This window comes from Ochotona curzoniae, unplaced genomic scaffold (assembly GCF_017591425.1).
Source record: "Ochotona curzoniae isolate NIBS_2020 unplaced genomic scaffold, NIBS_Ocur_1.0 contig_430, whole genome shotgun sequence".
NCBI classification, from domain to species: domain Eukaryota; kingdom Metazoa; phylum Chordata; class Mammalia; order Lagomorpha; family Ochotonidae; genus Ochotona; species Ochotona curzoniae.
Window position 1 is genome coordinate 16593267 of NW_024466219.1, and position 25506 is coordinate 16618772.

At 47.9% G+C, this 25506-nt stretch overlaps 1 protein-coding gene across 5 annotated transcripts; it reads left to right on the forward strand.

Moving 5' to 3' along the window:
- Positions 1-544: 544 nt before the first annotated feature.
- PFKFB2 (6-phosphofructo-2-kinase/fructose-2,6-biphosphatase 2) lies at positions 545-17527 on the forward strand. Of its 5 annotated transcripts, XM_040985585.1 has the most exons (16): positions 545-646; positions 1809-1907; positions 7590-7715; positions 8241-8337; positions 8707-8773; positions 8911-8985; positions 9321-9377; positions 10181-10305; positions 11549-11756; positions 12179-12325; positions 13090-13194; positions 13456-13585; positions 14314-14376; positions 14647-14711; positions 15290-15469; positions 16038-17527. In XM_040985585.1, exons 2-16 carry the CDS (start codon positions 1829-1831, stop codon positions 16167-16169), a joined length of 1656 nt encoding a protein of 551 aa, XP_040841519.1. In that variant the 5' UTR covers positions 545-646; positions 1809-1828; the 3' UTR covers positions 16170-17527. The 5 variants fall into 5 exon arrangements, with proteins under 5 accessions (XP_040841519.1, XP_040841515.1, XP_040841517.1 ...); XM_040985581.1 differs by lacking the exon at positions 545-646 and having other exon boundaries at positions 1631-1907; XM_040985583.1 differs by lacking the exon at positions 545-646 and having other exon boundaries at positions 1631-1907; positions 15290-16121.
- The last annotated feature ends 7979 nt before the right edge of the window (positions 17528-25506 follow it).

The window sequence follows — 25506 nt, forward strand, 5'->3', positions numbered from 1 at the left end:
GGGCAGGGCGCGGCGTGCACAGGAGCACGAGGGTGCGTCCAGCCAGGACGCTGCGCTAGGCGGCCGGGTCTGGTCCACGGGGCGGATGCCCGCACACTCTCGGGGTGCAGTCGGCCCCAGCCCTGCGCTGGCCGCCCCCAGCACCTATTAGGTTCCCTTTGGCTGCTGCTGCCTTGGCGAGGTCCGGCTGCGACTTGGGGGTGAAAGCGTTAACCATCGCCACACCTTCCTGTCACCTCTCTAGACGCCTGGTGCGTGATCCAATCTCGCGAGAGGGTCTTTAAAAAAGCTGAGCAGCCAGCCTGCCTACTGACCCCGCCCCCAGCCCTGCTGGTTGCCAAGCAACGCGGCAGCCATCCCCGGCGGAGCTGGAGGCCTGGGTGCTGGCGAGCCTGGAGCCGACACGCTCTCCTTGCAGAGCCCGGCTCTCCGCCCGCAGCCCCGCCCCCCGGGCCCCGCCGGCGCCTGATTGGTCTGTAATTGTCTCCAGGTGAGGGCCGACGCGCGGGAGGGCGGGGCCGGGGGCACGTGACCTGCTGGGGACCAAGCTGCCGGGCCCGGCCCCAGGACCTGTCGGCTGCAGTCGGCGGAGTTACGGGGAAGCGCCGGGCCCGCAGCCGGGAGGGATCCTAGGCGCTATCGTAGGGTGAGCGAGGACGGCGCAGCGCCTGCGAGGGGGCGGGCGGGACCAAGGGAGCTGCACACACCAGGAGGAGGTGCGGAGCGTTCGAGCGTCACCGTTTCGGGAATTGCCGGCCTTTCCGCTGATCCCAAGCCCGGGAGCCGGCCCTGGGGTGCATTTGTGTGTTCTTGAAGGAACGGTGGGTGCGTGGCCGCTGAGACAGCCGGGCCTTCTGTACCCAGGATCCCCTTGCTATCTGGGCTCTCCCAGCCAGGGTTCCCCCGTATTCTGCAGGTGACCTTGGGGAAGTCATTTACCACCTTTGCCTCCAGTGTTCCTTTCTGAGAACCCCAGGAGACAGCTGGGGAGAGGGTGCCGGACAGGAGATGCGCATGAGCGCACCGCAGGGAGCGCGGCTAACGTGTTCGCACTCAGTGTCTACTTTTGGATTGAAATTACCTTGTATTTAAAATTTTTATTTATTTGAAAGGCAGGGCAAGAGAGAGAGAGAAGGGGAAAAGAGAGAAAGAGATGGGTCTTACATTGACTGCTTCACTTCCCAGATGACAACCGCAGCCCAGGCTGGGCCAGACCTCTAGCTTAGTCTCCTGTGTGAGTGGCAGGGGACCCGTGCACTTGGGTCATCGCCAGCTGACTGCTAGGATACGCATTATTAGCAAGGAGCCGAAATTCAAACCCAACCCTCCTACATGGGATGTGAGAGACCCTCGTGCCACGAGCCAGTCCTGCAGGCACCTTCTTGATAATGATCCATTCCCAACTCCCCCACCCCTAACTGCTCTCCCTAAATTCTTCTGAGTCTGATGCCACAAAGAAACTTGGACCAGCCACTTAATTTGAGCAACAGTTTTTCAATCTGTGAAATGGGGAGGAAGTAGTAATGGTGGAGAGATCTGCTTTGCTACGGTTTTGCTCACAGGGTTGAAGGAGATCACACCACGTATGAAGGTAAGCCGCTGAGTCAGCAAGCAAGTGCAAAGTTCCAGCACAGCCCTCTTAGTAGGTGAGATGGCAGACGCAGGCTTATCCCGGGACTGCAAGCGCTTCACTGTGACAAAGAGCTGGGCTTGGCTACTGACCCGGCTCATCCCAAGTGATGCTCTGCACTGGTTTAGAGAACTTCTTCCTTCTCTTCTTACACTCCGTCCCCTCTGCCTCCTTCTAGAAGCCACCCAGAGAGCTACCATGTCTGGGCACCTTGCACCTCCCTCCGAAACCAGCAACAACAAAACGTCCAGTCTTCGAATGTCAGAAAAGAAATGCTGTGAGTCCGGGAAACAGAAGGGGCTGCTGTCTGCTGGGATGCTGTACAGTTGTGATTTCCAGACTTTGCTTCTTGGTGGGGGGTGAGGCATGGCTCCCTGCCATGGGAATTTAAAATGCAATCTCCAGGGGACAACTTCCTGTCTGAAGTAGGTCATTCCTGTGAAATGTCTGACTGTGGGGTAGTCTGCCAGTGTAGCCCAGGAGTCTACAGGGTGTGGGGCTGCAGAACCTGCACGCTCATTGATGTTGGAATCTGGGGCCCATGTGGTACACACAGTAAGGCAGATCTGCCAGGAACAAGTCAGTTGGGGCTGATGTGGTTACCAGTTTCCCTTTTTTGTCAGGCTGCAGTTTGAGAGGGTTCTGCTCGCTGTGGTAATTGACGGTTGGGAGCTGGCATTGCCTCACTGCCTTCCTAATCTCAGGGGAGTGGGCCCCGAGTGTGGGACACCTTTCTTTCTTGTGAGGTTAGCTGTCACACCTTGCAAGCTGTTATCCCTATATAGTCTTCCCCTTTGAGGACCAGTGTCACAGGAACATGTCCTTGCCAATTTCTTACAAGTCAGCTAGAAGAAGAGGATTTGCAAGAGAGATAAGTGTCGTTTCCTATCCACATGCACCTGCTTTCCGAGGCATGCTTGTAGGTTCTGTCACTTCTTGGGATCTGGGAAGCTGGTCCCAGATGTTTGGGGAAACCTGCAAGAAACCTGACGGTTACTCCTGCTTGCAGATGGCATCCGGCCCATGCAGGCTCTCGGTGGCTTCCTTCCTCCTTGATGGTTATATATATCAGCAAGTGCAAGCAGCGGCCAGCCTGAGACCGGGAATGGTTTCATGTTGCCTGCACTGCAACCTTGACATTGTGCTTTTGTTAGTTTGTGATAAATGGTGAGACTCTCTTTGCCTTCTGCCCATGAGACTGACTGGACAGAAGCAGCCCCTCAGGATGCAGTACTGGAATTGGCATACCTCTGCAGTCAGGGTCTCATTTCACTGCCAGGGTGGGAAGCCTGGGCACCAATGACAAAACACCCCATGAGAACTTGTAGAGCCTGTGCTTCAGTGCAGCTTCTGGAGTGAGCTTGTCGGGGTTGAATTTTGGCTTTTCCACCTCCTACCAGGACCAGCTTTAAACACGTGTGTTATCCTCCTGGAGCCTTAGTTCATTCCTTTCAGGATACTAACAGCATCTTCTCCCCTAAGAATGATAGGAGGGCTGGGCGAGGAAATCTAGGAGAATACCTAGAAAAGTGTTGGGCACACTGTCATGATGTGATTGTTCACAGATGAAATCTACATTTTGTAAAAATGTCCAAGAACTGTGCTGGGAATCACTTTTTAAAAACATCCAGTGAATAATTTTTTTCCCCAGTGAAGAATGTCTTCCCCTCTGTATTTACAGATCTGGCATGATCCCATCGGGGTACTCTTTTACTGGGATGCTCGATCCAAAAGACAGCAGGGTGTCGGAGGGGGCAGTGCAGGTAGACTTGGATGCTGTGCGGTCTCTGATAGCAGGTGTCTGGTCTGGTCAGACCTTCTTGCTCTGCTTTCTTTCTTTCTTCTTCTTTTTTTTTTTTTAAGATTTATTTATTTATTGAAAAGTCAGATATACAGAGAGGAAGAGAGACAGGAAGATCTTCCATCCAATGATTCACTCCCCAAGTAAGCCGCAATGGCCAGAGCTGAGCCAATCCGAAGCCATTAACTAGGAACTTCTTCCTGGTGTCCCACACAGGTGCAGGGTCCCAAGGTTTGGACCATCCTCGACCACTTTCCCAGGCCACAAGCAGGGAGCTGGATGGGAAGTGGAACTGCCAGGATTAGATCCGGCACCCATATGAGATCCCGGGGCGTTCAAGGCGAGGACTTTAGCCGCTAGGCCACGCCGCCAGGCCTTTGCTCTGCTTTCTTAAGCCAGGAGCCTCTCCACGTGCCTGCCTAACTCTTCTCTGTGGATTTTCTGTCTTGGGGGGGTTTTATGCCATCAGGAAAGCCCTAGTCTCAGGTTTCCTTTCTGCCTTGCAAACTCTGTTTTCTGCTCAGGGCTCTAATTTCTCCTTTCCAAATTCCAACTTTTTTTCCTCAGATGTTTTGTTCTACTTCCCTAGAGGCCCTGGGGGTTGTCCTAAAGCCACCATCACTCATTCACTGCAGTTTTTTCTCACCTCATATTTGGACTCTGAGACTCTTGCAGAAAATACAAGGGAAAATACTGTTCAGATAATATGTGCTTCTTATTGTCTTTTTGCTTTTATATTCAGAGACATGTAAATTTGATTCTTTTAGTTGTTTAATCCAGGTATATCTTAGTAACATATGGTGCATCTTATGTTCTGCTATTTTTTTTTTAAGCTTACTATGTTATAGGCATCTTATGGATGTTGGAAAGCCTGGATGTACCCCATTGTGCATTGTATGGAAAATGTGCCCAGGAACAAGATCACCCCAGCAGCTGTGACAAGAGTGTCCCTTGCTGCTGAGTACACCTGTGCTGGCTAACTTTGACTCTGAGAAGTGACTGGGCTGGAGGAGGTCAGGGCTGAAGAATGGGCTTTCTGGAGCCAAGATCTTTACAGGCACACGCCTGGGCTTCAGCTGTTCCAGGCGTGGGGGTGCAGGGGCCTGTGAGACGCACACATGCTTAGTTTAGAAACTCTGTAAAAGAAAAATGGGGAGAGGCCAGTGCTCCTTTTTGTTTTATTTGTTTGTTTATAGTGCATCTGAGGCAGGCAGGTTATTTACAGGCATGTCTCCTTATATACAAAAGAAATGCATGCTCATGAAAAATTCAAAGGAAGGCGGGAAAAAAAATCTCTCATAACCTCCTGTTCCTGCCAAGTCTGATGTTTTTAGGCACTGGATTCTGCTGCATCGTGTTCATGAGATTTGGTTCACACTCTACATAGACTGGTCTCCTGCCATTTCCTTTCTTATGGGGGTGGGGGTCTTACTGTTTTATAGATTCTTTCATGTTGGGAAAGGCAGAGTGACCTCATTCAGTGTGGACAGATATGCCTGTTTCCCATGGAGGGATGTTTAAATTGTTACCAGTTTTTCATCATCACCACAAAGAACTCTGCGGGGGCATCCTCACACATCCACCATCCCATATTTGTGCCAGCAAGGATTCCTACAGACATGGCAGGGGGAAAGATTCACACATGGGAAATGTTGGACAGCATTGAAATGTTTCAGGTTACTTGATGGCAATGGGGCTTAGCAACTAGAACTGCGCTGGCTAACTAAAGCATCAGTTGTGTTACTGTTTGGCTACAGTTCTGTGAGCTTGGTTGTTTCATATCCTCTCCACTAGTCAAACATCAGGAGATACTTAACGATTGTTACAGAAAGCTTGTGTTTCAAAATGTTACACCTATTTAGGATGAATGATAGAAAGAGGCTGGGAGCCATTGCTCTCCTGCAACCTCCTTCAGGATCAGGGTGGAGAACAAAGTTGGGTTTCCCAGGGGAACTAACAGTTGTAAGACTGGGTGTCTGGGAAGGGTCCTGGACTTGACTTTTTACTTTGGGACCACAGGCAAAGGAGAACATCTGGGGACTTGAGGTTTTCTGTTTGCTTGAGAGAAGTTGCAGAGTCTCTCATTTCATCTGAGCATGTTTAATAAGGGAAAGTGGGTTTCAGATTGAGGTGACTTGTGCTTTCTGTAAAGCAGCCGGAAGAGGAGTTGGGGATGGAAGCAGCTTTGCATTGCATATCAAGAAATGTATCACACACATCTGAAGTCAGTGACCCTGCAGTGCCCTCCGGTCACGCTAAGGTGTTGGTGTTGGTGACAAAGGCTGCGTAGGTGGTTTTATGTTTTCATGGGCAGGTCAGAACAGTCCGATTTTGCCAGTGTGGCAGTTTCACATGGGAAGTGGGTTTTGTTTTGTACTGTAGAAAATGAGAAGCCCCAGGTTGCAGCAGGTGTGTTGGGGGAGGACGTGGCACTCTGGGCAGAGGCTGCCAATGTGGTGCTGGAGGGCAGTTGGTGCAGTCCCCAAGGGGTATGTTTGATTTTCCTTTGAGTGTTCTCCACGCTATATGGTAGGCACAGAGTATCTGCTTCCCTGGTGGCCTCTGGGCATCTCTCACGCATTGGTTCATTTTTGGCTTTAGACAGGGCAGTGGGGCCTTTGGGAGAAGTGCCTAATGAGCTGGAAGGCACGGACAGATCAGGCCATGGAGCACAGGTAATGAGCCGAACCATGCAGAAATGGAGAGCGCCTGTGCTAGGCTGGAGAAAGTGAAGACTCAGGGGATTAACCAGTCCCCTGTGGAGCTTCTCAGCCTGCGGGAGGTCAGTAATCAAGGAGAGTGCAGAGGGGGTGTTTGTTGGCCTTAGAGCTCCCTGTTTGGACAGAGAGGAAAATTATAATGCTCCATTACCTCCCTTGAAGGGGCCCAATGGGTAAAAGCCCAACAGCCAAGCCCTCCCTGGGGAGGGCTACTCTGGCATCCTGGTACTTGTTGTCTGACTTCCCCAGGAAACTCCGTCCTTTCTACTTTGCCTATGAGATACTCTTCATGCTTCTCTCTCCAAAGCTAAAAGATGAATTTCACATCCAATCCTCCCTGTGACCCAACTGCTCGTTAGTATTACTGGACCATCTTCTCTCAGTGCAGACAAACAGCATCAACTTGTAGGGCACCTGCTTGGCAGTGGTGCTTTCCCATTCCCCTCACTCATCAGAGAGGGCAGAACCTGAGCCCTGCCTGGTGACCTCAGTTTGTGTCCTAGCCTCCAGGAAGAGGGATGGTAGCAGAGCAGAATGCTCCTCATCCTCTCCCCTGTGGTAGGATAGGCAGGGAGGAGCCAGGTCTGTGAGTAAGCTGAGCAGCAACTTCTCTTATGGAAAAAAACTGCAGGAAGCACAAAGTTTGAATTCCAGCAACAGTTCTACCCTGGACTCACTATGTGTCCTTACCAGGTCACCTGACCTCTGCGCATCCTTTGCCCCACCTGCTGGGAAGGCCTACCTCTGTAAATGCACACTGCTACAATACGGCTGAGGAAGGGTAGACCAGTGACTGCTCCTGTCTATCCACTCTTTGTTTCCACGTGGTCCACTGGCCCTGATGCCCTTAAGAGCTGTCTCTATCAGAGGCTTCCCAGTGTTTATTTAGAACCTCCCTCAAGTAGACTCACTGTGGTTTACAATGTCTCTCTTAAATGGAACTCAAAGCAATGGAGAGCTGGAGGCAAGACTGTTTGCTGTTTCAAGCCAAGAGTTACACTTGGCAATGAAGGGAGGGTGAGATGCTCAAGTGGAAACTCTATTTCACCTGTTGTAGGAGCCAGCTGGGTTCTGTACTGAGGGAATCTCCAGGCACTAGCCGTGCCTTCACAGCTGTATCATTGTCCAGATACTAGGCATTGTCATGTCCAAGGAGGGTGTCCTCTTGACTTTCTTTTTCATCCTTGCCACTCATCCCCTCTTTCAGCCTTGGGTACTTTTGTATGGGAATAATATGTCTTAATTGGGTACTTTCTGGAAACCTGCATGACTCTTTAATTCCATTTCAGGAGAGTCTATCCAAGGTTAGTTTGCCTTACCTTTCTTCCTGGGTCTTTGCCCCACAAGTTTACTGGGAAAATGAACATGAAGTCTATAGCCTAGTTCATGAGGCTCACTGGCCCCCTACTCATTTAGTTCTGTCTTGGTTTCCTTTTAGCATGGGCCTCCTACATGACCAACTCCCCCACTCTCATTGTGATGATTGGTTTGCCAGCCCGGGGTAAGACCTATGTGTCTAAGAAACTGACGCGCTACCTCAACTGGATTGGGGTGCCCACCAAAGGTAGGTACAGGGTTTTCCTGGGACAGGGAATTGGTAGTTCTTAAGCCCCATGGCCTCTGCAAGACTTATCCCCCTGACATCAAAGTTATGGGGAGCTTCCAACAGAAAGAAGGAGTGCTTCCTGATTTACCAAATTTGTTCCCTGTTTGGGAACTTGTCTCTGCTGGCCTGGGTAGATTGGCTTAATTCTGAGGAAATGCTGCTGTTGGAATATTCATTAATAGTAAGTCTAGAGCTTTGGGTTTTCAAAGCCCTTTGCCTATACTTTACCTTATCGAACCCTAGCATTTCCTCTTGTGAAACAGGAATAGAATGGCTAAGGAACTTGAAACTTGGACAGTTTAAGGCTTATCCAAAGTTCAGTAAGTCCAGACTTGAACCCACTCTTTCAGCTACTTACTCTGCTGTTGTTCCCAGTACACCTTGGTGCTTTTATTACTCCCTTGGCCACATCAGGCTAAGAAGTCCCCTTCGGTGGCACCATCGTATTGTTTTGCTCCTGAAGGACTTGGGTGTCTTCTGCAGTGTTTAATCTCGGGGTGTACCGGCGCAAAGCAGTCAAATCCTACAAGTCCTATGACTTCTTTCGGCATGACAACAAAGAGGCCATGAAGATCCGCAAGTGAGTCTGTTACGAAGCCTGACCTCTGGCTCTACTCTTTTGGGGTCTCTGTGTGATTGGAGGTGACAGGGCTTTGCTTTCCTCTCAGCAATTATCTGGTGGGGCCTTTAAGTAGAAGTTATGTGACAGGCAATCCACTTTGGGCTCGTGTAAGCAGAGCAGGGTTCAGGGTGGGATAAAATATGCCCATGGGCTGGGCAAAGAGGAAGACGTTGGCTGCAGTGAAAGCCTCAATAACAAGGTGGAAAACTCTGGAGAGAGAACAATTCTGACCACTGGAACACTAAGTAGCAAGGGATGTAACTCCTAGAGTGAGTAGTGCTTCTGTGTCAGTAGCCATCTTGCTGATTGCTTTGGCTTTCACGGTAGGCAGTGTGCACTGGTGGCGCTGAAAGATGTCAAGGCATATCTGACTGAGGAGAACGGGCAGATTGCGGTAAGCCCCATCCGCTGCTTCTCCCAGGCTCCCACACTTTCTGTAGCCTGGCCACCTTGCCCCACCCACCTTGTGTCTGCCCTGGTGTGGCTCCATTTCTGTGGCCCCACTCAATTGCCTTGTTTGCTTTGTCCCAGGTGTTTGATGCCACCAACACCACCAGGGAAAGGAGGGATTTGATTTTAACCTTTGCAGAGCAGAATTCCTTCAAGGTAAGATCTGACTCCACACTGGAGGAGAGAGATTGAGTGGAGGTAGAGAATGTGGTTTTATCTGACTCTGGTGGATGAAGACAGGACTGGATATCTGAGCACTTCTCTTGGGACATACCTTCAATCCTTGAGTAGTTTCGTTCTGATCCTTTCCCAGGGCTTTAGCCTGTTTGAGGTCCAGGGATGCAGGAAGAGCTCTTTTTAAATGAGAGGTCTTGAAGGCCGCTTTCATGAACAAAATCGTGGGAAGTGGCAGGGTGGTATAGGTGAATGTGCACTCTTAATTAATAGCTTGGCACGTTTCTGACTCATCGCTACCTTCTCTCCATGGCCAGGTATTCTTTGTAGAATCTGTCTGTGATGATCCTGATGTCATTGCTGCCAATATCATGGTAAGAGGTATCCCTGGAAGTGAGCTGCTCCTGTTCACCTCTGGAATGTTCTGTTCTTTCAGAGCCTTGTTGTAGACTTCTACCATCTTCCAGTGAGAGACAAAGTGCAAGCTTTGAGGGATCAAGTCAGAATCAGTTGTTGAATTGACACTGAGACTTCTGCTCTAGGAGTTCTGGCCTTGTGCTCTGGATATTGTTCAAATGCTAAGACCTGGGTGTTAGTCTAGATGAAATTCTTCATCTGTCAGGACCACCATATAGTAAAGCTACCTACCCAGCTGTCCAACCTTTTGGCCAGTTTGTGGTATGCATTGGCCTCCTCATGCCTGCTGGGGTCACTGCATTGTGTGGCCACCATTCAGTGGATTGTGCCATGTAGTAGGCATCTGTGCCTGTGCCTCTAGAGGGGCTCTCCCAATTCTGTGGAAACTCAGGGTCATCCAAGGACAAGGCACCTAGTCCCATGTCAGGCACTGGGTTGCATACCCTATTCTGGGCAGCATGGGGGAGAGTTGGAGCCCATTCTGTTTTCTCAGAGAGTACTTAAAGGGATTGGGCAGCTTCAGCTGCGTGACTGCCTCTGTCCTTTAGCCAAGGGCAGGCACATGACTCCCTGGGTGCCTTTCCCTTGGTGGTTGCCAGGGTCACAGGATGGGGGCGGGATTCCCAGAGAAGGGATGTGCCAGCACGCCAGTGAAAGGCCACTTTATGGTCATCTTATTCTTCTCCTGGGCAGTGACTGTCTGTAGAAGAGCTGCAAGGGCAGACCTGTAACTTGGCTCAATCTGTTCCTATTCTTGTAGGAGGTAAAGGTGTCAAGCCCTGACTACCCTGAAAGAGACAGGGAAAATGTGATGGAGGACTTCCTGAAGAGAATTGAGTGCTACAAAGTGACCTACCAACCCCTGGATCCAGACAACTATGACAAGTAAGGGTTAAGGTCATGATTTGAAGGGTCTGAGGCCCATCTCAAGTGGGAAGAGAGCCTTCCTCACTGTGGCCCCTAACTTCCTTTTGGTGCTCCAGACCTACGGTGTGTATATCATCCCAGAAAAACATGGTGTGGATGTGTGTTGAGTCTTATACTTGGACACTGAAGTGTTACATGCTTTCTATCTATGTACATGCATCATGTGCTTATCTACCTAGCCCTTGGGAACATGTCTTTCTCATAGAAATGTCTGGTTGGTATTGGCTGTCATTGCTGTGAAAACATGCATTGATCATGTGGTATGGAATCCAGATAAGATGTGCTGTGTGTCACGTATGAGCACCATAGCAAAATGTCAAGTCTATATTGAAGCAAATGGAGTGCCTTTGGCAGTGTGTGAGAGTCTGGTCTTTTGAAAGAACATGCGCTTCAGGGCACTAACCTGCTGTGGTCACAGGACATGGTCCTGCAGCCAAGCCATGCTGAGACAGACGCACTTGGCACACTGTCAGATCGCTGCGGGTCAGGTGAACTTGTTCCGCCTTTTCGCCCCTTCAGGCAGGTTCTCCTGATTGCCAGTATTTGGAGGTGTTCCACTGCCCTGGTATGATGGAACAGTATATTCCTCAGTTACCTAAAGCAGCCCTTATAGGATGTTTTTATTTGTGATAGTATGATAGTGTGTGTTTATAAATGTTATTTCTGGTACTTGGGCGGTTTGTATCATTCTACCATATTTTTTTTCTCCTGAATTCTTTTTTTGACTAAGTACCTAATTTTAAGGTGGGAAAAATCCCATGATGGCCACAAAGCAAGCAGTTCTCAGAAGTACCTTTGAGAGAGAACTGGTGAAGATGGATATTTGTCTATAGCTCTGCCGCCTCCTCCGCTCTCCTGATTGCTGGTGCCGTGTTCCTAGCCAGCTCTTGTCAGCTTCAAATGAAGCCTATTTTCTCACCAAGTTCTGGTCTTATCCACATCTTTAGGTCATCTGGTTTAGTCCCTGACTAGGCACCAATTCTGTTTACCATGTTTATCTACACTGCCTGGTGCAGTGCAGCCTCCAAACCGGTAAGAACTAGGTTGGAGTGCAGGAAACTGTATGATGCTTTGTTGCCGGGGTATAGTCAATCCATCTCCCGCAGCTTGGTTTCTGTAAATGTGGGGAGAGCAGAAGAGAGGAAGAAGAGTTCCTTTCTGTTCTCTAGACAGGGATTTTTTTTTTTCTGTTTCATCCCAGGGATCTCTCGTTCATCAAGGTGATAAATGTGGGCCAGCGATTTCTGGTCAACAGAGTGCAGGATTACATCCAGAGCAAGATAGTCTACTACCTCATGAACATCCACGTCCACCCTCGCACCATCTACCTTTGCCGGCATGGAGAGAGTGAATTCAACCTCCTGGGCAAGATTGGGGGTGACTCTGGCCTCTCAGTGCGGGGCAAGCAGGTGAGTAGTTAGTCAGCAAGTTGGATTTCCCAGGCTTAGAGTTGGAAGGGCATGACAGAGGTCATCTATTTTATCCCTTTCTTATTAAGTCCCCTCTGGGCTTAGGCTATAGTTTCAGACAGGCAGTAGGCAAATACCAAAGATGTTTTCTTGTCCACAGTACTTCTGGGTCGGTAATGAGGCATGGGTAACTTTGAATCATTTCTGCAGTGGTCTTTTGGCCATTAGCTATTTACTAATCAGGACCTGTATTCTTAGCACAGTACAAGCTGCCCCAGTTGAAGTTCATTTTCTCTGGGTTTTATATTAACTAGATCATACCTTACAGGTTTTTATCATGACTGTTCACACCGCACATTACTGGCCTGAGTTACACATAGTGTGTGAGCTTGCTTTTCATAATTTTTATTTTCCAACCCCAGTTTGCTCAGGCTCTGAGGAATTTTCTGAAGGAGCAGGAGATAGCAGACCTGAAGGTGTGGACAAGCCAGTTGAAGAGGACCATCCAGACTGCTGAGTCTCTTGGGGTGACCTACGAGCAGTGGAAGATCCTCAATGAGATTGACGCGGTGAGTAGGGAGCTCCAAAGGCCAGGAGAGCCAGGAAGAGGCGCCTTTGCAGACAGAAACTCTCAGAAGTCACTCTGTGGGCAGTTGGATCCAGAGGAAGCACAAACCAAAACTGTGCAGAATCTGGATCTGTGGCTGGTTCAGGGGTTGGGGAAGAAGTAAACTTGTACCCCCATCAGGGCTTCCTGCCTGTTTTAGTACCTGTGCCAACAGTGAGACCCAAACCAGCTTTTGACCTCATTGCTCTGGCATCAGGGGAGAGTAGGCTAAAAGTGCTCACTTTGTTCTTTTATATATCTTGCTCTTAGAAAAGAGAAATAGTTAACAATCCAATTATAGTTTTTGTTTAGCTACTTTGGTCAGGTAGTCCTTTAACAATCTCAGCTTTTTCTGTCCTTGAGCATGACGGTAGGCATTTTTTTTTCTTTTTCCTTCGTACTCTTTTATTTCTCGTGCAAGGTGTTCAGTTCCTTTATTTTCCCTCCTTCCCTGTTCCCTGTTCTTTTTGTTGGCTTTTCTTGACCTCCACATAATCCACAGTTGTAGGAGAAAAAAATGTGTCTTAAGCTGGAGAAGACACCTTCTTTCTATAGAAGCTCTCAGCTGGTGAGGCCCACGCAAGTGAGGAACCCTGGTCACAGTCAGCTGTACAGCGTAGTGGCTGGCATGTACTCTGGGACTTGTGATCCTCTGCATCTTTTCCTTGTTTGGGATGGAGCAAGAATGGATCTGTCAACCCCTCAATGCCCTGCGGTTGTTTGCAGGGTGTGTGCGAGGAGATGACCTATGAGGAGATTGAGACACGGTACCCAGAGGAGTTTGCACTGCGAGATCAAGATAAATATCTGTACCGGTACCCAGGAGGCGAGGTGAGCCTGCCCCTGCACAGAGTAGCTCACCAGCCCTGTACTGGAGCTTGACCTTGTTCTGGGGGAAGGATTGAATGATTTGTTGGTAGTCTAGGATGATCTGGGTATTCAGAAAGACAGCGGGGCTGGGAGCAGTTAGGTGGCACAGAGTCATTGAGACTCCAGGAGGAAAGCCAGCTGGGGTGAGAAAGAAGTGGCCTCTTGACTCTGGGACTGTCAGCTGGTACTGGCCTCCTACCAGCCTGCCCATTTCCTCCACAGTCATACCAGGACCTGGTGCAGCGGCTGGAGCCTGTCATCATGGAGCTGGAACGGCAGGGCAATGTCCTGGTCATCTCTCACCAGGCTGTCATGCGCTGTCTCCTGGCCTACTTCTTGGATAAGGGTGCAGGTACCATGGAGAGAAGGGCTGGGGAATACAGTGACACCAGGATTCCTGGCAATTCTCTCTCTCTGACCCTTCCACTCAAATTAAAGTACATTCTTCAAGCAGCAGTGTGAGGCTCCCAGCAGCTATGGGATTGTCTGCCTGTTGAATTTGCTCTGTTGCCACAAGAGCCCTCTGGGGTTGGGCGGGGGGCTGGGTTGCTGCTGCTGCTGCTGCTGCTCCTTGGTGCCATCTGGCTGAAGGGCCAGTGTTGAGCTTCACATTCCCAGCTCAGTCCTATAATGGTGGGAAGGTCCTCAGTCCTATAATGGTGGAAGCATTTTTATGCCTTTGGTTGGAGTAGGGCAGTAGTTTCTGGGTGAAAGCAGTAAGGAGGTGCTGCTGCCTTCTCTGATACCAGATCTACTTGGGCTGCTGGGAAGCCTCCAGACTGGCCTGTGGTGTACCCCAGAGAGCCTAAATCTTCCCTTCCATGGAGCCCTGGCTGCGGTTCTTATTCCTATATTGCCTGCCTGGGAGTTTCTAAAGTGACCTTGTTTCCTTCCTTAGTCACTCAGGACTTGGGGTGCTTTCTTTGGCTTTAATGAGCATCTGAGGTTTTGGGGACCCCATGTACCACTGTAGGTTATGGTCGGAGGAAAGAAAACTTAGGCATCCCTCATGTTTTCTCCATTAACTTGACCTTGCTCCATTGTGCTAAGACTCCCCTCACCTGGTCTTTCTGCTTTCAGATGAACTACCCTACCTGAAGTGCCCTCTCCATACCATCTTCAAGCTCACTCCTGTCGCCTATGGTAACTATGGGGCTGGGGCTGGCAGGAGGTGGGGATGGAGGAAGGTTGGGATATTTGAGTTTTCTCTAACGGTTGGCCAGAAGCTCAAAGTCCTCACCCCTGCACATTAAGGGATTTTCCTTAGTGCCTTCCATTGTTAAAGGGACATTTGGGTCCATGTGTTTGGGAATGTGTACCTTCTTTTAAGGTGAATTTTCCTAGACCAAAACTAGGGAATTATTCTTAGAGTTTTTCTTCTGACAGTTTCTTCTCTTTCCTCTGTGTTGCCAGGGTGCAAAGTAGAAACAATTAAACTGGATGTGGAGGCTGTGGACACGCACCGTGACAAGCCCACTGTAAGTATTTTCCCATTGACAGACTGCCTGATTCCTGCCCCCTTGAGTCCTTGAATCTTTGTTATCAAGAGACTGTATAAAAGCAAAATAGATGCAAGCCTCATGGCCTAGATAGTGTGCTGACTTCTGAAAGGAAAAGAAAGCAAAATGACAATTAAAAAAATGGTATCTCTTTTTATTGATCAGCCTTGAAATAGGGCTCCTGGGAAGTGCTTTAAATATGAAGTGAAATGCAAGCCTTCCCTCACCATCTCCAGCAGTAGGAAGCTGGGTGCCTAGGAGCCTTGAGGTCGAATCAAGAGGGGTTAGGGCTGATCCTGGCTCCGACCCTGATGGTCTGTGTAATTGTACACAAACCCCTTTCTGTGAGCTGCCTTTGTGCTTTGTGACATGAGGTTCCAGGAGCTTTTCCCTCCACAACCCTTTTGACTCCCAAAGGCTGGGAATCCAGGCTGTGTCCCTCGGTGTGGAGCAGCAGGAGTAGGGAAGCTGCGTGGTTTCAGGCAGTATTTAGCCAAGGCGAGGGTGAGCTTTTGGTTTGGCTCTCATTTGTATGGTGTCCCTCCGTTTTCAATCAGAACAATCTCCCCAAGAACCAAACCCCTGTAAGGATGAGAAGGAACAGCTTTACGCCTCTGTCCAGTTCGAATACAATAAGGCGTCCAAGAAATTACAGTGTTGGGAGCCGGCCCCTCAAGCCCCTCAGCCCTCTTCGTGCCCTGGACGTGCAAGAAGGGGCCGACCAGCCGAAGACCCACGTCAGCATTCCGGTGGTGTAACCGTGTGTGACCCTCCAGCCCTGGCCTCCTGACCTTGTCACTAATCACCAAGGAGTCAATGTAACTTCCACTCCCCATCCCCCCCACGACACCTCACCATTAATCCTAACAGAGATCCTAAGGTCTGTGTTTGCAGACCAGCTGTTGTCATCTGCCTCACCCAGGGGCAAGTGGGCAAATTGGGTCTCTCAGGACAGGTGCTCAGCTGGGGAGGCCTGGAGGAGGAGGAAAAGGATGCATTCTCTAGGGCTTAAGCATGCCCCCACACTTGATGCTTTCTCTTCCTGGTATCTAACTCGCCTCTTTCCTGGTGCTGGTGATGTGGGCAAGTAAGTGGAAGGACACACAAAAGCCCATTTTCCCTTGAGCATTGCCTCTTTAATGTGCAGTTCCTTCTGTACTGGTTAATTTTCCTCCTCCTCTTCCATCTCCCTTTTGGCTTGCCCAGCATTGTGCACAGCTCTGTGGTGTCTGTCTAGGAAGGAAGGTGGCTAGCGGCTGCCTCTGCTACTTGGCTCAATGAGTCTTTTCCTTCCTCTCCAGCCAGGTGCTGCAAGGGTCAGCCCAGGCTGCAGAACACTTGCAGAATGCTCTGGAGACTGTAAGACAACATAGGGGGACAGTTGTCACTCTTTTCATGGGTAGTGATCCTGTTTTTCATGCTCCAAGGATGTGGTAAACATCTTGTATTTCAACGTGAAGAGCCCAGTGTAGATCTTGGGTTCTGCAGGCTGGGTCTGGACGGAGGGCAGTCTCAAGCGCTCTCAAAACTTTCTTGGGTCACTTATCTTTTTTCTTCTCTGGGTCTCAGCTTGTTGGCCTATCCAAGCAAGTTCTCTTTCAAGGCCTATGAGTCCCTGGGTCTCTTGGAAAGGATAGTCAAGGGTCACCATGGAGATCTGAAGTGCCCAGGGGCAAGACCACATTCTCCAATGACTGTCAGCACAGCCTTCCTCTTGAGTTAAAAAAGTTTGATGATGAATTTAATTATTGGGGGTATGTTTTGTTCATAAGGAGAATCTATCTCAATTTCTAGAGGAGTTCTTGGCACTCCATGGAGTCTGGCTCATCATTGCTTTGTTCATTCACCTCTATCCTTCATAGAGTTAGGCAGGAAGTATTTAAGCTCAGTTTCTTGGTGGTAAATAACGGCTTATGCTCAATCCCAATGTAGAATACAGAATGTATGATTGTGTGTATATTACACACATGTGTATGTACATTTGTCTTGGAAGCAAATCTAGAGTTCTCCTGAGATTTTTTTAAAGATAGGAGGACTCCTTACTTGATAAAGTTATGAATTTGTGTTTTAGCATGAGTTAGTGATTTTCCAAGGATGGTTATATTTGGTAATAAAAGGCATTGTCTTGGTTCTCACCCAGCTGTGTTCTTTAGAGTTCCCTGTAGAGCTTTGGAAACAGCTGTGTCTACCTGGGTCAGACCTCACTGTGACTCACAGCTTCTGGGTGGATCCTGGATGAGCAGTGTTGTGGTAGCTTTCCTGGTGACTGATTTGTTGCCCAGGTTAGCAGCTCTGCCCTAACCACTTGGGTGGGAAAACACTTGGGTAAAGAATCAGCCTCCAAGTTCTGATGCTTCCTGGTTCGGAAGGAACAGTTCTTTTGAGGTAGATGTTCGAGCAATTGACAACTTGAAATGAATTCACCCCTTGAAGGCAGGCTGCTGCCTTTTAAAGGCTTGTTCTAGGCTCCTGTCCAATCTTGAACCCTCTACTCTGTAGGATGCTTAATGCAGCCCTTGCATTTGGAACTCCTCTGTTAAATAAATTTGGTTGAAAGCTGAGAGTTTTAAGCATCTTGGAGAGAGACTCCAGTGATGAAAGTTGTCAGCACAGGGAGCTGCCTGGTGCTCTTGAATCTGTTACTTAGTTCCACAGCCAGTTTTCACAGTCAGCAAGGCTACATCTTCCCTGAAATTGTGCCCAAGACACAAAGTTACCTGTCCTCACATTGTGTCTCTAGGAGTTTTCTTTTGGCTGTACACAGGTAGAAAAGGACCTTATCTTGAAGAAGGGTATTTTTTTAAGAGGACTTACTATTAAAAAAAAAACACTATTATTTACTTTTTACTTGAAATTCAGAGTTATAAGAGAGAGGGAAACTCAGAGAGAGAGAGATCTCCTATCTGCTGCTTCACTCCCAAAATGGCTACAACAGCTAGGCTGAGCAGGCCCAAAGCCAGGAGCCTCTTCTGGGTCTCCTATGTGGGTGCAGGCACCCAAAGATTTGAGCCATCCTTCATTGCTTTTCCAGGCACATTAGCAGGGAACTGGATCCCATAAGGGATACCAGCACCACAAGAAGGATTATCTTGCTACAGCATCACACTGACCCCAGTGTGAGATGAGAGGAATGCTGAGCTAATGTGTGGGAAGGTGGAGCTCTGGGGTGTGCAGCCCTTGCATTTGAGCTCTACTCACTCTTAGTAAGAGGACGGCTTCTGGTGAAGCAGCGTCACATCAACTTGTCACAAACCCCCGTTCTAGATAGTGGGCCCTGTCTCCCAACCGGCTGAGTAGTTTTCCTAAATTGACAACAAGGTTTTGGCATCTTTTAGGTTTTAGGGCTAGATGCCTTCAGAGTTCAGCAGAAGAGCGCAGGACAATATATAATGAAATGGAGCTCTGTAAGTTTTTGAGAAGTCCTACTTGCCATCTTTGGCTTCCCACCCTCTCCACTTCTTACTTGAATGTGTGCAGTGATGCTCATGTCTGAATCCTAGCTTCTGCAGGGAAACGCTGGGCCCCAGTCTACCCTTGGCTGATGCTCTCAATCTACAACAGGAGTGGGTGCTGTGGCTCAGCGGAATAAACTGCATGCATCCATAATAAGGAGGAAACCAGTGAAGATTTTAGTATTTAATCTGCTGATATAAAATAGGGAAAGAAAATAATTGTATTCCCTTTTCCCCCCTTGTTTCCAAAGCTGAATGAGGAAATCCCTGACATATTTGAAAGAGGTAACTGAAGCCTACTTACAGAACATGTTTCTGTCCCTGCCTCCTCATCTCCCAGCTGGAATGCAGTGCCTACTGATTATCTCTAACATCTGTTATTTTGATACAGCTGCAGGGATTGCTTCTTCAAGATTTATTTCCTTTTTATTTGAAAGGCAAAGTTACAGGAAGAAGGAAAGAGAGAGATCTTCATCCACTGGTTCACTCCCCAAGTGACCACAATGGTTAGAGCCGGGCCAGTTTGAAACCAGGAGCTTCTAGGTCTCCTATGTAGATGCAAGGGCCCAAGAACGTGGGCTTTCCTCTGTGTTCCCAGACCTTAAGCAGAGAGCTGGACGGGAAGTGGAAAAGCCAGGACTTGAACCAGCACGCACATGGGTTGCCAGCATCACAGGTAGAGGTTTAGACTACTGTGCTATTGTGCTGGCCCCTAAAGCTGTGGTTTTGCATTGAGTTGGATAAATAGGAGAAAAGTCCTTTAAGAACAAACATTGTACCAGCAATATGCTACATATCATTGTCTCTGGTTTTTTGGCGGAGCTGGCAGGGGAGGAATCAGTTTCCCAGGAAGTTAGAGTCAGGGATAGGAATCTCTACTCACCAGAATGAATGTTTCACATGAGATCAGGATCATCATCTTGAAACCACACCTGATGTTCCAGCGGGGTTGGTGGTTTCTGATGTCACTGTAAAGCCACCTCATGGTTTTCCTGTGAGCAGGAGATCCAGGAGCCAGGGGTACCCCCCAGTGCTTAGGGTAGCCTGTGGACAAGAGAGGCCCACCCAGCAATTGTGAGAAATGAGGAAGACTCAGGCACATTCCACTGTCTGCCCCTGAATTGTGATGTGTTCTTGTCAAGAACTGAGCAGATTGTGTATCTTTGCTAGTATGCATTTTGGTTTGCATATATATGTATTTAAAAGTAACAGGGGTGAGTGTTGTGGTTCAGTAAAATAAGCTGCCTGCATCCTATACTGGAGTATGTGATTAAAGTCCTGGCTGCTTTGTGCTTCTATTTCGGCCCCCCTGCAAGTGGAGCCTGCCTGAGAGGCAACAGGTGATGGCCACTTGGGTTCCTGCCACCCACGTGGGAGACGTGGATGGAGTTTCTGGGTCCTGCTATTATGGGTGTTTGAAGCAGTGTATAGAAGATTCTCTCTTTCCTTCTCTCTGTTTCCCCCACCCTCTTCAAAATAAATAAAGAACAATTTTTAAGCAAAGTTTAAAAAAATATATGACAGTTGTTAGTTTGCAACACTGGCAGGCTAGATGCTTGGCTTAGAGATGACACTGACCTTGTAGATACACCCAGAAATTCCTTTAGACTCAGTCCGCGGAAGCCTTCCTGAGGTCGGGTCTGCCAATCCAGTCATGGATGGACTCAACTTGGGGCTGCATGCCAACTGACAGACTGTCCTGGGGTCCCTCAGCCAACAGTTTACCAGCTCTCTGATTGTAGCTTGGTTTTATCCATTCATTATTGTAATTCTCTGTCTACAGTACCTGTCACAAAAGAATGAAATAATTTCCTTTATAGGAAAAGTATATACACTGTGGTTTTTTAACAGACATTTCTTGTATATATAGTAATCAGAGTTTCATAATTTTGTAAAAGCTGGTAGTAGAACATCACTTGAATGGTGTTTTGAGCTGGGGAGAAGGAATGCCTCTTCAGAGCCTACAGTTGTGACATGCACTTGAAGTCATCCAGCTTCCTTCATGGCTGGGCATTGCGTCACCATCTGTTTTGGAACCATCTATGTCCTCAACTTGACTCTGTAGGGAATGTTGCATTCCATTGGGTAGTGCCGGTGTTTTTAATCTGCCATGAATTTGGCTTTTGTTTCTAATCTGATAAGTAGAAATGTAAAGGAAATTTTATGGTGAAGAAAGGAGTAGGTAAAAGTATTTTTTCAGTAAGCTATTGGTGATTAATCTCTGCTCAATGTGCTTGAATTGTTGTGTATATTTTATTTGATATTGATATCAGATTATTAACTCTAATATGGTGATGGTTTTGTGATGACAGAAGCAGAGGAACTGATCACAGGGAACTTTGGAAGTGGGGCGGGGGTAGCCAGAGAAACACTGGGTTGAGTGGGAATGAGCTGGGTTGGGAAGCCCAGGAACAAAGTTCCACCATGATTTCCTAGGTATTGTTCTGTCCAGATTTAATTGGTGCCATTGATAAGAAAATTCACCTGAGGTGTATATAACTATTTGAAGTGTGTGCATGTGTATGTGTGTATGTGTGTGTGTAGACTGGGTCAATAAAATTGCTGAGTAAGTTGAACCTACAGAAGGCTCCTGGGTTTTTTTGTTTTCTGGTTTGGGTTCTGTTCACTGCTCTCCACCTCTCCATTAAAATCTTGCCTCTTGCTGCACAATGAGACTTGGGCAAACTCACTTTAGTGTGACTGACTCCAAGGTCCAGGTGTGGCTCACTTCCACCACCTTCTGGGGGAAATGGGAAGGACATCATGGAAAACGGGAACTTTGTGTGTTACTGCTGGAGCCTGTGTAAGAATGAAGGACAAATTGCATTGAACCACACTGTGGTATCAGTCCCATTAGCAACATGTAATTCATGTTACCTACTGTAGAGAAAAATGTTGGACAACTTTTAAAACTTAGTGGGCTGTTGCTTCTAAAACATGACCTGTCTTTGTTTTTAAAGGGATTGCAGTCAGTGGTATAAAATGATGTTTACCGTCTTCTGGGACAGGAGCGTGTGCAGGTGGGATTGTTTCACCATTCTCACACCTTAGCCCTTGGCATCCTCACATGGAGCGGGAACCCGTTAGAAAAGCAGAACCACAGGCTCCCTGCCAGACCCACTGGATCAGAGGCTTCATCAGAACAGGACCACTGAGTGGCTCCCAGGCGCACTCAGCCCTTGCGGAGCACTGTTCTAGGGGAAAAAACTTCTCGCGAGGGAAAACGTGAATTCCCAGTGAATGGGAAGAAGCTGATCTGCTCTTGAGAGCTGCGTTCAGAACAGGATTGCAATCCCAACCGCAGTAGGGACCCTCCCAGAAGCCAAGGAGGGAGCCCCCGACTGCACGGTCACTTTTAGGGCACAGTCGTGGACAGGTGTCACCCACACAGTCTCCTTTGACTGCCGGGCTCCTGGCTGCTTGTCTCACAGTGGGGGTAGGTACATTTTGGCCCTAGTCTGATAGGAGCACCTGGTGACTCTTCAAGGAAGGCAGCCTAGGGCTGTGGCATCAATTTGCCTGACTCCTCGGAGCCAAGCACACCAGTGTCTATGTGTGGGCGTGGATATGAGAATGAGGGGTGTGGGGGAGCAGTGGAAAGGGAGGGAGGGCTTTGCTCTACTTCTCTCGGTCGGTCTTTTTGCCTGGGGCTTAATGGCTGTGCTTCTCTTCCTTCTGACCTGTAGGTAGCAGCGAATGGCTGTGCATAGCGCCCCCTCCGTGACATCCCCCACATCGCTCTCATGTGGATGTGGAGGCTGAGGCCAGACCTCTCCGAGGGACTAGGATCTACTGAAAAGCTCCAATGTCCGCTCCACAGAGACTAGAACAGGATGGCAAGTGGGGACTCGACTTTTGGCACCACCAAATTGAGGCCCGGGAAAATAATCCCCCACACTGCTTCCCCTCATGCCCAGTGGGAATGTCAGTTAACACTCAAAAGCATAACTGCCCTGTGCCTGCAGACGTCGGACAGCCGGAACTGAATAGTTTTTTTTATCATCTCTTTCCTGGGTTCCGCCCACATCGGCCTCTCATCCTGTCCAGGTGTTTTGCATCTCCCTGTAACTCCCTTGCCAAGTTCAGGTGTACCTCTCCAGCTTTAGTTTGCAGGTGAGAGGGCTGCCCTCCAGGTACCCTTTCCCAGGCAGAGCTGGCCTCTGTGCCCATTCATTCTAGGAGTGCAGGTTAGTGCCCTTTGGCTGCACTGGACATGAGACAAATCACCAGGTGAGTGGAGGGTGTCTGAGACCCCCAGTCACTGTGAGACTTCTCTTCTGCCATGATGGGTGAGTTGGTGTCAGTGGCACCTTTTTCATTTCCAGAAGCTTCTCTCATTCCAGACCCTTCAGGCCCAACTCTAGCTGCAAGATCCCCCACGTGGGCACAACCCTCTTTAAGTTGTCCCTCGCAGCTACTGTGTTTCCTAGCTGATGGAGGTCTCCTGGATAGGAGGACATGAAGACTAGGAAGAAGAGTAGGGCACTATTTTTGTCCACCCCCAAACCCAAGGAGGAAACAGACGGAAAGAGACGTGTCCTGTGCATTCTGTCCCTGGAATGTGGTCTCTGAAATAGCTGGGGCTGGAGGGCAGCGGCCTTTGATGCTTCTGTCTTGGTTGGGCATCACTATGAGGCCCCCTCCCCCATCTCCCACGTGGACTCAGCAGGAGCAGGAAAGGCCTCCACATACCAGTCACTTGGTTTCCCCTCCAGAGGAGCCTGACGCTGTTCCCTAAACCCATGGTTGTCCAGTGTACAAACCTGTTTCCTGGGACTTGTGGAAGTCGGCATTCTTGAAGAAGAGTGTGGAAATCCTCGAGGATATTACATCCTGCAAACAAAACCATTCTTTTCATTGTTGAAGAAGAGGCATACATTTTTAGCTTTAATTTTATGGTTTGTATGTATTCCTTTTCACTCAGATGCCCACTTGCTGGGCAAAAGAGTCAGTAGCAAGAGAGGCAGTGCCATGCAGCCTTCTCCAAATGGTTCTTCCAGACTGTGGGTGACTGTGGAGACAGCTGTTACCCCACAGGTGATGAGCTGGGCCGCGGGCAGGTCAGCATCCAGCAAATACGCACAAAGCTGCTCGCGCAGGCTCCTCGCCCGCTCGGTGGTGGCTCATGTTCATCTGGCTGCTTGCGGCATGCTGTACTGTAAGGACTTTCTTCTTGCGATGCAGGTTTCCTTCTGCATCTAAATTCCTGATCTTTTGATGATCCGAAAAAGCTTTTTCTCCTGCTATTTATTCTATCTGTGTAAGGCATTTTTAAGTGCTCATATCAGCATTTGCATGTATTTAACCAGAATGTCATGTAATTTATGTCGTCGACATTTAGGTAGAAACGTAGGTGGCTGAACATTTATGTCTAGTGATATCCACAGTTCTACCTTAAGTTAAATTACCAAAATATGGAAATCTATCTTTGTAAAAGGATAATAATAAGTTAAGATGCAGTAGGGCTTTTTGGATACTTTTTCTTATTAATTTTTATTATAGTATAAGCCAAGAGATGCATTTTTCTGGAGAAAAGTTTATCTCCTGGATAAATAAAATCAATGTTAAAATATGTGATTAATATGTATTGTTTTTGTAATAACACAATAAAAGCTATTTTTAATTAAAATGCCATTAATTTGTATAATAATACATGAAAAGAAGGTCACATTTAAACCACAGGGCTATCATTGTAATGTAGCATGTTAAGACACTGCCTGCAACATATGAGCACTGGTTCGAGTCCTGGCTCCTCTTTTTATCATCCAGCTCTCTGCTGATGTGCCCAGGAAAACAGCCAAAGAGGCCCAGGGCTTGGACTGCTGCACCAGGTGCAGACTGGGCCACTGTGGCCATTTGGGCAATAAACCAGTGGATACAAAGTCTCCTTGTATCAGGCTCTGTCCCTCTCTTTATAACTCTTTCAATTAATCTTTTTAAAAAACATAAGTAACATTGTCCAAAATGTGTTTAAAGCTAGCTTCTCCAGAATGACTCTTAAATTATTAGAGTGTGTGATTCTTTCCAACTGTAGTAGTGTTTTAATCAGTGACTACTATCTTTATTATGATTCACTAACGTTTCAAAATGATTTCAGTGGAATTGTTACTGGTACATGTTATCTGCATTCCAAAGTTTTATTCATTGAAGTAACAAATTCTCCCTGATTACCTGTTTGTTGCCAGGCAACAACTAAAGCAAAGACCCTGCCCTTTGCCTGGAACTTCTTATCAGAAAGGTAAACAGCAGGTCTGTAACTTCCACTCCTTACTGGGGGGATGCCCAAGCCCTTCTTAGCTGAAGTCCTGATTAGATAGCAATTATGTGTATATATGTGTGTGTGATAAAGGAACTTAGAGCATTCTCCTTGGGGTCAGTAGCAACAGAGATAAAATGAAAATGTTCATAATAACAGAGTCTTTAAATTCAATAGTTCTGTTAGAATCAAAATGACTGATAAATTTTCCAAGTTTAAAAATAAAGGAGAAGTAGGGGTTCTAGATGATGGTAAACATAAAACTTTAATATAGCTGGAAGAGTAATAACGAGAGGTTGTCAAGTGGGTGATTTTTTTGGGATAAGATCTCCAAGCACTTCTTTGACAAGCTACAGACTATTCCCAGGAACGCACACACACACCTTTTTTGTCTACAGTGTAGGAGACTCACTACTTCAAACGTATTTCTACTACCCCAGAATTCATCTATTCCCTTGTCTATCTCCTTTAATGTGCAAGAATAAAAATCAAATTGCATTCATTGGATCTTTTTTTTTTCCAGCAGAGGAAGGGAATGTCTGTACACAAATATTATCAAACATTAGAATATGTAAGAGTCGTGCAGATTTTAATGAGATAGTATCACTATCATGGTGAGGAATAGTATCTTCTTTCTCTTTAAGACATCAAAGCACGAGGTGTTTCTCCTCCTGTTCTGATCAAGCCAACGTTAGTGGCGTTATTTTAACCATTGATAGGCAGACAGCTATTCCCTTCTCATTTCCAAGCACATTTAAAAGGCCCTTTTGGGTTACGTGCAACTCTCTGCCTGTGAAAACCTGGCTATATTCTACAGGTGAGTAAGTGACTTGCAAAAGTGTGGGAGCACATGGGGACAGCCTTCCAGCTCTAACTTCAAACTCAAAAAATTGAACATTCCCCTGTCAGTCAGTCAACAGGTAGAGAACAGATGTTTTATCTACTTGAACTTTTTCCCACTGTGGCGCACTGGTCCCTGTTAGCAATCAGTTTCACTTCCTCGGTTCTTGTGCGTGGGCTGGGAAGCAGGCCAAAGTTCTGGCTTCATGAAGGTTACTAAATATGC

Excerpts from the sequence above, each read along its gene's own strand:
- PFKFB2 (XM_040985581.1), top strand. The coding sequence starts at position 1,652 with ATGGCAGACGCAGGCTTATCCCGGGACTGCAAGCGCTTCACTGTGACA. Across the intron at positions 8,986-9,320 it reads CAGAGCAGAATTCCTTCAAG|GTATTCTTTGTAGAATCTGT; the intron begins GTAAGATCTGAC and ends CTCCATGGCCAG. Across the intron at positions 13,195-13,455 it reads ACCGGTACCCAGGAGGCGAG|TCATACCAGGACCTGGTGCA; the intron begins GTGAGCCTGCCC and ends TTTCCTCCACAG.